Genomic DNA, 11674 nt, shown 5'->3' on the forward strand with positions numbered 1-11674 from the left:
CTTCTATTATTGGCCTGTTTCCTCACAGCCCATTAACTTTGCCCGGGTAAATATTAAGCAGGCTTTGAGTCCCTCCATGTCCCTCGATGCCCCCGACTTCTCAGTCTTTCTGGAACTGACTCTTCCATGTTTATACACTTCATTTCCCCTGCTACCAATGAATATCTGCCTTTAGTTTCCTTCACTGAAAAATGGGGTTTTGACATGCCACCTTCATGTCCACTCAAGACACCACTCCCCAGTATCCAGTACTCAGCTCACTCCTCGATCCTGTCTCTATTTGCCCCTCCCCTGAGGCTTATCCCTGTCTGAACTTGCTTATTTTGCCTGACCACTAGAATGATGCAGTGCTGGGGTGGGGGCGGTGGCTTGCTCCTGCTGTAGTCCCAGTGCTGAGGACCCCACCATACACAGAGCAAATGCTCAGTGGCTGTCTGTTGTTTCTTTTTTTTTTTTTTGAGACAGACGTTTAAACACTAGCTTCCATTTATGCAGTGTAAATGGCAAGAACAGTCCCGACTGAATACACAGAGTATCACCTCGTCTGCATTATTCATGCATTTGAGATATCTTACCGAGGTAGCCCTTCTGTCCTCCTTGCAGAGACTCAGCCATTATACAAGTACCTAGAGAACAGGCTGGATTCCAGCCCCAGTACCTCCTGGCTTTTCTTATACTCAGCCTCACAGGGTCATCTAGTATGGTTTCCTAAAGAAAAGTATGTCAAGGAGATTGACTTGTTTGGTGGTTAATAAAAGGAGAGTTAAGAGTGGAGAGCGTTTAAATTACGATTCTGGCTCTATTTCTGTGCTTGCAGGGACTAATCATACTCAATTATTATTCTTAACTATCATTGTTGTTATTCCTGGTTTTCTCTGGTTGTAGAGAATCCATACTCCTGGTACTCCAATGTCTCAGCACTGCCAAACCTGTCTGAGCTTCAGGATGTAGGTGGTCTGGGCTCTCTGCCTTCTACTCTTGTCCGGGGCACTCTGCCAAATGAGTCCTGCTGTGGCTGCCACCCCTTCCACAACACCTCCCCTTTGGGCCAGCCCAGCACTGGCGACCTGGAGTTGGGAACGGGCTGTTCATGTCCATCCACTGCTACGTCAGGGCAACACCCACTGAAGAGTGACCTTGGAGACTGCAGTAGGAGACACCCTTTGAAACCTCTCCTTTCCTGTCCTGAGAGCCAGGTTAAAACCATCAGCCCCAAATCCTGGGTGCAAACCTTTCCTAATCCTGCTGCTAAGCTAAACACCTCACCCACTGAGAGCCAGCATGGCAGCTGTTGTTCTGGAGAATGGGGTCCTGAGCAGAAAACTCTCAGACTTTGGGCAGGTAAGCCTGGTGGGCTTTCACTACTAGGAGAGAATTGGTTCCCCAGATATGAAAGCAGTCTTGGAAATACTGGTATTTCCTACTTTACTAAGGCTACTAAGAAATATGAATTTATTTAGAGGCAAGGGAAATGCCCTGGAAGTCAACTGATGAAACTATTCTTAACAAGTTAAGAATACAGAAGTTGGGGATCTGAGCTGCTACCAACATCTGTGTGTCTTTGGGTGGCTCATTGGTGTTTTCTGTCTATCTGCTTTATCTTCTGTATCCTGAGAGGAAAGGGCTGGTCCTTAGTCATGGGGTAGTAGTCCCTATCTCTCCAGGGATATTTATTCAATCCTTCTGGGTATCAAAATGACAAGCTTGTAAGAATCTGCCCTCTTTTAACTCTCAGGAGATGATGTAGCACGAAGAGAATTTGGGGGGACTTACTCAGATCCAAGGAGGGAGAAATTAAACAGAGAGGTAAATGAACAGGAGTTAGCCCAGAGCCTGTAAGTGCCTTGAAGATTATGCTGGAGGTGGAGGGAATCCATTCCCTTACATGTTTGCTTGTCCTCTCTAGGGATATCTTGTAGAACTTGTTCTTTACTGTGATATTTGTACTTTCCCCAGGTTGGAAATCATACTTTGTACACTGAGATTCAGACCCGGGAGGTACTGTGACTATTTGGGCAGCTGCTGCACACAATCCTAGGGAAAGCCACAGTCTCTAGAGAGCTAAGTAGTTCAGGACATTATGAAAGAGTAGATGTCAAAGTCAGGATAACTAGATAGACAGCAGAATGTACTTGGTAGCACATTCTGGACTAGGGTAGATGCCTTTTCAAGCCTTTCCTCGGGTAAGACTGAGTGGCTGAGGGCTGCCTGGAGTCAGAGAATTTGTGGTAAAGAAGATTGATATGAGGGACAAGCAGGTCAGTCCATGGATTCTATTCTAAGCTTCTATATTGCTGGCTGCACAGCACCTTGGCCATTTGGGGAGCTTGAGCCAGTAATCTGGGGGTGGGGAGTTAGGGGAAGGGACTTACAGCTTTATTTGTAAAACACTTAGGTGTTTGTGAATCCACAGATTGTACCTACCAATAACAGGGACACTTGAGGGTTTAGACATGTCCTGGTACAGGCTCAGCATCAGAAGCAGAACATTTTCCTTCAAAAGATAAGAATAGCCCACCCCCATATTCTAGGATTAAGATGGAAACAACTGAACAATGAGTATAGATCTCTTACTACATTTTCTAGAACAGTGTGCCAATGTGCATTTGGCCAAAGCTGGTTAGTTTGTTCAACAGAATGAGTCTTGAAGACCAGGAAAAACAGACAGCAGGAAAGATGCTGTGTTTGGTAAAGCTTGCTCATGGGAAATCCACCACATACATAGTCAAGACACCAGGGCTGTTCTATTTGGACAGTTAAGCTATGTACTGAGAAGTCACTTGGCTGGGATGAAGCAGATGCTTACTGTCTGTAACACTGAGGAAGGCTGCTGGGATAGCTTAGTAGTTAGGGTATCTTCTAGCTATATCAGCCTGTAAAAGAGACAAATTTATGCGCTCTGAAAATTTTCAATTATATTTATTTATGTTTGTGAGGAGGTGGAGCGTGTATCATGGCATGTGTAGAAGTCAGAAGACAATCTGGAGAATCACCTCTCTCTTTTCACAGTGTGGGTCCTGGGTATTGAACTCAAGTCATCAGGTTTGTCAAGCAAGTCCTTTTATCCTGAGCTATCTTCCCAGGCATGTTTACATCCCTTTAACACTTCTATCCCAGATAGATGGTATTTATTTGATTTAATTTTAATAAAAGGGACATTGCAGGAAGGAGCCACCGATTTTGAAGGCATATGTCAAAGCTGTACCCACCTAACAAACATAAGCAATCTGTGGGAGTGAGTGATTTAATACTTCCAGTCACCCAATAGACCAAGAAACACCTACTGCGTGCCAGTCACAGCAGTATTTTCCTCTGGCAACACTACTTTAGTTCAGGAGATAAATGATAAAGGAACTAACAGAATAAAAGCATCCTATAGCTTCTTATAGAGACAAATGTTGTGAAGAAAACTTTGGCAGAGGAGAGGGATCAGGGAGGAGCTTCGAGCTAACCAGCAGGAGAGCCAGGGCAGTCAGTGCTCAAATCCAACCTGCTTCCTACAATCAAGCAAACACAATGTGTTACTGGAACATTATGTCCTGTGGGAAAATGCTGATGTAGACACATGTGTCTACACTCTGCCATATAGAGACACATGGCTTAGGACATTTGTACCTTGCTTTTAATAGTTCTTCAGTGTAGATGTAATGCAGGGGGTTGTAACCACACATGCAAATGCGTGTGTCTTCTGTAAGCCCCAGATCACCAGCATTGACTCTAAAACACCCTTGATAGAGCATATTGCTTGAAAATGGGATATATGATTATTTCCAGAGATAACAGAAGACATTCGAGTTCATTCGTATCTAAAGAGAACAGTGTTTCTTGCTGAATGCATTGCTCAGTGATCAAAGTTCTTCACTCTCTGATTCCCCAGTCTTTTCTCTGCGTGGTTTCTTCCCAGACAGTTTTGAAGATACCTTTGCTTCTATGTCAATCCACATACCTGTTAGAATCAAATAAAATATAACTTCTGAGCCAACAAAAAATACACTATGAAAGAGATTTGCTCAAAGGCCCAGGATTGGCTAGGTAAACCTTGAATTCAGATCCACCAAGACCCACAGCACCTCACAAACGTTGATGAGCTTCCTTTCATGTAAAGTCCTTCATGCTTTGAAAAGAAGGAGCTGTTGGGTCCATCGAGCCTGTCACTAGGAAGCAGAGTAATGGCGTTGAGAAAGCTGAACACGGGTTCTAGCCCAGGCTTTGTTACGCATTAGCTGGAATGCCTATGACAAGCCAATTGGCCTTGTTGACTCTGTGTTATCATTTTCAAAACAGCAACACCCCTTCACCCCTCAGAGCTTTTATGAGGAGTAAATGCTCTGTTCCAGGTAAACCATGCAAAGAGTGGTAGGTACTGCCAATGACATCATGTATTGAGAGTGAAATGACATGGTTTGGTTCCTGTACATAAGTAGATGCCCCTTTGGGGGCAGACCAGGGCAGTGTCACTAATAACAGCAATGTAGGGTCATGTTACACCATAAATGGGAATTTGTAGGCAGCTGTGGGAAAAGGTATAATTTGTGCATTGGTGGGTACATACAGAATGTTGTGTAATATTTTAAAACTTAAGAAAATGTCTCGGCAAACTCTGGAATGCCCACACGTATTCTGGCTTAGTTTGTTCCCTCATTGAAGGCACCCATTGTCTGATAGCTTAGTATCTATCCTTCTATATGTTCTTGTGACTCATTTCAGCAATGAGCTATCACCTATCACTGTACATGAGACAACTTGATGCTTCTTGTTAAAAAACAAAAGGTCATTAACATATGTGTAATAATATTTTCATCAGTTTACATATAACCCTAATATTCTATTTAAACTTATATTTTCTTTTTTCCCAATACTTGGATATTATTTGGTCAGGGCCAATTCTTACTATTATTTTGAGGTGATGAGGTAAATGAAGTATTGAGGAAATGAGTAAAGTGACTGCTCAGAACAGTTCAGGTGGTAAATGGATGAGATAGGATAGCACCCAGGTCTTGGATCCACAGCCTATGAATGTCCCATTTTTAATGCTTTTTCACATTGTATTTCCCAGTGTCTTTTGAAGGAAACTTTTTTTTTTTTTTGCACAACTTGCTCTTCCTCTAAGAATCTCCTGGCTTCTTGTATATGTGTCTGATAGTTAGAATTTTAGCAATGAAAGGATGTATGCATTTACGTTAATTCAGATTTATACCCTCTCAGATATGGAACAGAGTCTGATATTGGGGCACTCATTAAAAATTATTGATTTTTCTAAGTGACTAGTGACATCAATGCATAATTTACGGTTCTAGAAATTGAAAGCCAACCCAGGAGTGACTCATCTTCTCATTGTCCTCAACTTACTTATTGCTGACCATACTGCCTTCTGTGTAGAATACATGTGGTTCACTGTGTTTCAAAGATAAACAAGCAGAAAAAGTTCATGCTTGCTTCTTCTTGAGACATTTCAAGGGAATAATTACTAAGCTATGAAAAACATTTTAACCAAGTGATCTAATTATGTAGGAAACAAGTTACATCGAAGACAACTCCAATCAAAGTGGTGCCGTATCTCTGATATTCTCACTCAAAGAGGAAGTTGGTGCCCTAGCCAAGGTTTTGCGCTTATTTGAGGTAAGTGTGTAACATATTTGGATCACATTCAGCCTTCCTTTGATTTCTCCTTGATTTACTTCTTTTTCCCTAACCTTGTTGTCCCATCAACTTTGTTGATCTACCAGTACCACACCCTTAGGAAAAACCAGACTCCCCTCTTCCACCAGCAATCATGTGACAATAGCTACTCCACTAAGGATAAGACTTCTGGTCTACCTCCACTTTCTATGGTGTTACTTGGTCTGCATTGACCTTGTACAGGTCTTATGCTACCACAACTGTTTTGAGTTCATACGCATAATTGCACTGCAATGTCTGGAAAACATTGTTCTGTTCTGTTTTAGTCATCCATCCTTTGGCTCTTACAGTTGTCCCAGTCCTTCTGTAATGATTCTGGAGCCTTGGAAGGAGGGATGTGATATATATGACTCAATTAAAGTTGAGCATGCTAGTCCCCTTTTCCTTGAAACTTGACCAGCTGTAGGTTTCTGTTAACCACCATCTACCACAAACAGAAGTTTACCTGATGAGTTGAGAGATACACTGATCTATAGGTATTATAGTGATAACTTATTAGGAATTGGTTTAATATTATGTCAATTTAGCTGAATAAAAGTAGTAGGTTCTCCCCCTAAAGCCTATGACTTACTGACATACCTTCACGAACACACCCAAATGTTTGTTTTATAGTTGATTACAAACCCAGTCAAATTGATAATGAAGATCAGCCATCATTAGATGGCATTAGATACACATTAATACAGTATCAATGGCTTGGTACTGTGTATAAAATCCAGAGTGTTTCACATGCCAGGCAAGTGCTGTAATGCTGAGAGATACCTTCAGTCCTATGAATCCATTTCAGACATCTAAAAATACTCAGAAAATGGAATGTATTTAAAACTTAAAACTTGGTTTTCTAAAGTGATGGTGGTAGTTGTGGGTAAATGAGTGCTCAAGAGCAAGCAGAAGACAGTAGAGAGAAAAAATGTATTTTTGGAGGGACAAACTCTTCCTGAAAAATACTCCAGTGCACCTGTTTAGCCTTTGCTTCAGGAAGTCACATGTTCTTGAGCATTTGCCCTGTGGTACTGAGTTAGTTAATAGATTAAAAAATAAGTGAAGAAGCTGTTTACAATATAATAAACAAACCACAAGCAGTAAATTAGCAGAACTGGATGAAGTGCACCTGAGGTAGATGTGTGTGTGTGTGTGTGTGTGTGTGTGTGTGTGTATGTGTGTGTATGTGTGTGTGTGTGTGTGTGCATGTGTGTGTATGTGCACATGTGCATAAGTGTATGCACGTACATACTCTCTGAATTCTTTGATGTATTAATCCAAATCTCAGTTCCTTGGGGACCTCACTGTACCCATCTTGCAGAGGAGGATACAGTGTTCAACATGCTGATTGGTTGCTGGAAGGCTGTTATTAGTGTATATTGATTTTTTTCCCCAAACACCCTCTGTAGTTATCATGGAAACTCCCCATCCTGGTACAGCTTTTATACCCTTTTTTAGCAGTCTGGTAGAGGTCATAGTTTATAGTTACTCAAAGTACTGAGTTAATCAATAAAGCAAATTCTTGTACTCATGGTACTACACTATATGCCAGGCATATCAGGCTCTTGATTTGATAGCCATGAAACTCAGGGGTGGAAGTCATTCTTTTACTGTATGGATGATGGAATTGAGGCTCCGAGAAAGGTCTAGCAATTCATTCAAGATCAGTCAGGGAATGTGCAGGTGGAGGTGGGTTTGAACTCTGAATCCCGGGTTTCCAAGTCCATGGTCTGTCTGTAACACCGAACCTTCTGCCAAACAAAAGGAGCTTGGCAGAAGGAGGAGGAGGGGAAGGTGCTAAGGTCACTGTGCATTTGTGTGTTTCTATCTTTTATTACACCATCATGTTTTGACAAAGTTTCTGGACATAAAAAGTGAAAGTTAAAGGAGTAAATAACAGAGCAAATGAAAAAATCTGAACTGTACATAAAGCAATACTGTCTTTAAAAATATTCTAGCAAATTCCATATTGTTAAAATAAAAAAGCATTCCAACAATCCATTCTATATCTAGATTTTGGAGAGCTATAATGCACACACAAACACAGGAAGGACTGGGAAACCTGCAGTGCCAAGACCTACTTAACATGGTCACACTTTGTACTTCTTAAACACATTAGACCATGGTACCTTCTTAACTTCTAGGTTTTAGTATTGTGGTGGATTTGGTTCTGAGTTCTAAACTGTCAGCAACAGCATGTGTGGTGTAAAAGACTTTTCCTGGGGAGACCCAATGCACATACATAACACAGTCCTTTCAGCCCACAACAGACCAAAGTAATGATTGCAACAAAGCAATTTTGTTGGGGTCACTATAACAAGTAGGGGTGCAACATTAGTTAGATGAGCAGGAAAGTAGGAATGATTTTTAAAAAGTCAGTCAAGTGGTCACATCACCAAGCAAGAACTGTCCTGTGCGACCCCATATGAGTGACAGCTCCTGAAACCTACAATCCTGGAGCTCTCTGCAAAACTTGCTGCCAATTCGCAGGTCCAGGATACCAGTCTCTTTGCAACCCAGCAGGACAGAGCATGTTTCCAGCACAGTTGATGTTATAAACCTGAGGGAGGCCTTTGAGAATCTCCTGAGTTTTCACTTTCCAGGTTGTGTGACTCTTCGTTTACCTCTTGAGTTTCCAGAGCCTCTTGTTCCCTCCTAGATAGAATCTTTCAATTTGGAGAAACTGCCATTCAGTGGCCTGAATTTGTGGCACTGAGGACTAGAACCAAAGTAAAGAGTTTACCAGTTAGAACCAAAACTCAGTTGATCCATCTGTTATGGAGACGGGGAAAAGAAAGCTTTTTTATCTGTTGGCTTGGTTTCTTTCAAGGTGAAGATAGCAATAAGCCTTCACCAATAGAGTTCCACAAAAATCAAAACCAAATCATTTGTGAAAATGAATTAGAACAGGAACTGGCATAGGGTAAGATCTCACTAAACATTTTTTTTCAAATATTGTTTCTGTGTACTGTAGCCTAAAGAGCTCTCAAGTTCTTGGATATAGAAAAACTGGTAGAAGAATGAGGTTCATTTGGTTTGAAAGGAAAAGACTCGGTATGGAAATACTCACCTATCTGAGGTTGTCCATGGAAGGAGACTTCTAGATATTTTGTTAGTGTCAGAGACAAGACCACAATGAGTAGAAATTAGGGGACTATATTTCACACCATTTACAAGTAACTTCTTTAATATGAGGGTACTGGGAGGCATTCATTTCAAATATCACTTCTGTTAAATTAGACCCTCAAAGGACATCAGAGTAAAAACTGTGCTATAAATATACTTACCTTTCCTTAATAGAGACAGAAGATAAAAGTCTATATTCTCAATGTTGGTTTGACAGGGGAAAGTATTTCATGTAGGGATAATCACCTATTTCCTGTAACTTTTTTATTAAATTGCCTTACAACGACTCTAGGCTTAATGAGTGGCCTCAACCCTCAATACCTGTAGCATAGCAGTCATACAACTGGATAATTAGTCAACTATTACTAAATATTCAGAGGACTAAGGAGAGACTCCCAGTGACGGGAAGTCTCTTGACATCACATCAGGATGAGAAGGGTCAGACTAGACCACCTGGTTCTCTGGCCTGACACATGTGGACACTTTCTTGACTTGGCTCCTAGTAGGACATACTAAGCTTCTCAGAGAAAGAAAAGTCTGTAGTATATGTTCAGACTCCTCTTGGATTAGTCAGGGTCTTGTACCTTCCATTCAACTTCATCACTCCGTGGGTGGTCTAGTTAGCTCAAAGCTACCACCCCATAAAGGAACCACTTTTGCCTGTTCTTGGCCTTATAGCCCTCAGCTGGTACATCAGAATGCATACCAATGTAACCCATATTTATTTTTTTGTTTTGTTTTTTGTTTGCATTTTTTCATTCATTCGCATCCTGATTATAGCCTCCCTCCTTCCCCTCTTCTCAGCCCCACTCTTACAAATCCCTCCCTCCATTGACCCTCCCCTTCTCCTCAGAGATAGGAAGTCCCCCTTGGGTACCACCCCGCCCTGGGACATCAAGTCTCAGCAGGACTTGGTACACCCTCTCACACTGAGGCCCAACCAGGCAATCCATGTAGGAGGAAGAGGATCCAATGGTGACTGGGAACAGAGACAGAGATGGCCCCCAAAAAGACAATATAATAATCACTGTATTGGCATCTGCTTGTTAAGTAATGGTTAGAAATGAAGTAGATGCTCTGGTAATTTATGTCCCAATAGTTAAGAATGTGCTCAAACCTCTGCTTACTGACCTACGGATGCCCACTGTTCTCAGCAGATTGCTTTCCTTCTCAGTTCTTTATGCATTTATTCAAACATTTTCCATTTCATTTCATTTTTAGTCCCTCCTAGCCCATATTCCATGTTTCTTAGGAAAACAGGCTTTCTTACAAGATGCTTAGTGGTGAACCATAAAATCAGAAGTAGTCTCCTTATAGGAAGAGACAAAGAAGAATGCTTTTCCTTTCTCTTCATCTGCCCATGAATTCCCAGGGAAGGGAATAGGCAAAGAAACAGATCCACAAAACCCTGAGTTCTGAGACCATCTTGGTCATTCTTCAGCAGCCTCAACTAGACTGTTTAACTGGTGGCATTGAAGAGCTTCAGAATGAGCAATTTGCCCACACTCAGAGAGGCACATCTGGATATTGCTCTTAAATTTATACTCCACTTTCATGGATATGATTAATCTTTTAGAAACAATTGAAAGGAAACTGTCTACATGTATACACAGATTTCCTGTGCCCTACCATTGTCCAGGGAACATATTCCTGCCACTCCTCCACTGTTGAATGCAGATACTGTTGTTAGGTCCTATACACACGATGGAGTCACCAAAGTGAGCTAGGCAGCCCTCCTCCGTGGCTATAGCAGTTAGAATCCTTGTTACCAGGCAATGGAAATGGAGTTGTCATTGATATCTTGCATTATGAAAGCTGTCCTTACTTGCTTTATAGGATTTCATTGGATTATTGTGCTATAATCCATTTAACCATTCCCCTGCTGAGGGTGTTTGGTTAGCATACAAAATTTCATGAAAGACTTTGTGAATGTTTTTCCTAAGTTAGATTTCTTGTATTATACCAGAAGAAGCCAAGCTGTAGGAACTGTTCTGTGGTTATTCCCAAAGCAAGAAGCTGGTACTGCTTTCCCTCCTTCTCTTCTTCCCCTTCTCTTCCTCTTCTTCCTCTCCCTCCTCTTCTTCCTTCTCCTCTTCCTCCACTTCCTTTTCTTCCTCCTTCTTCCTCTTCCTCTCCCCTTCTTCTTCCCCACTTCCTCTTCCTTTCTCTCTTCTTTTTGATGTGTTTATTGGGGTGGTGTCTCACTAGATAGCTGTCGCTGTCGTGGGGCTCATACAGAGCAGACTGGCCTCATACAGAGGCCTCCTCCTGCATCTCCCTCCCCAGTGTGCTACCACTTCGGAAGAGCAAGGAACTTCTCGGAGAAAGTGGCTACTTCCAGGGGTACCTCGTGGTCAGGTGGTCAGTTCCCTTAAAGTGTGGTTTGCTGTCTGGCATTTCCTCTACCAAGTACACACACATCTTCTGTCTTTTGTCTTTTTACCTTCTCAAATGTACTTCTCAAATGTGTACTTACCTTGGTTCTTGGCAGTATTCTTTTCTCTGTTTTTGGCCACATACATAAACTTTCTTGCCATTATTTATTAAAAATTTTATACAGTATAATTAGACTACATTTCCCCATCCCATCATGCCTCCCAGATCCTCCCTGCCTTGCTCTATACAGCACAGACCTTGGTTGCCTCTTAAATTTCAACAGAAGTAAATAACAGGGAAGGTTCACAAATTCTCTTTCTTCCTAAGCCAAGAAATCTGACCTTGCTTTTTGCTTTGTTTAGAAAATGACCTCTGTTTGCTCATAGAAACTTCAGAGTTCCCGCTGTCTCTCTGGCTCTCCCTCCTGCAGGACTTCTCTGTCCTCCTGGTTGATGTTTCAAAAGTCCACATCAGGCCTGGATTCTCTCTGTCTGGAAGTCAGGATGTAGCT

At 41.8% G+C, this 11674-nt stretch overlaps 1 protein-coding gene across 1 annotated transcript in view; it reads left to right on the forward strand.

The window, feature by feature from the left end:
• The first annotated feature begins 1050 nt into the window (after positions 1-1050).
• The window catches only part of Pah (phenylalanine hydroxylase), a 62563-nt gene continuing 51939 nt past the window's right edge, over positions 1051-11674 (forward strand). Inside the window, exons 1-2 of the mRNA XM_028778058.1 lie at positions 1051-1341; positions 5512-5619. Coding sequence (XP_028633891.1) covers positions 1282-1341; positions 5512-5619 — 168 coding nt within the window. The 5' untranslated portion in view covers positions 1051-1281. The remainder of the gene's footprint in view (positions 1342-5511; positions 5620-11674) is intronic.

This window comes from Grammomys surdaster, unplaced genomic scaffold (assembly GCF_004785775.1).
Source record: "Grammomys surdaster isolate TR1022 unplaced genomic scaffold, NIH_TR_1.0 322, whole genome shotgun sequence".
Classification (NCBI taxonomy): domain Eukaryota; kingdom Metazoa; phylum Chordata; class Mammalia; order Rodentia; family Muridae; genus Grammomys; species Grammomys surdaster.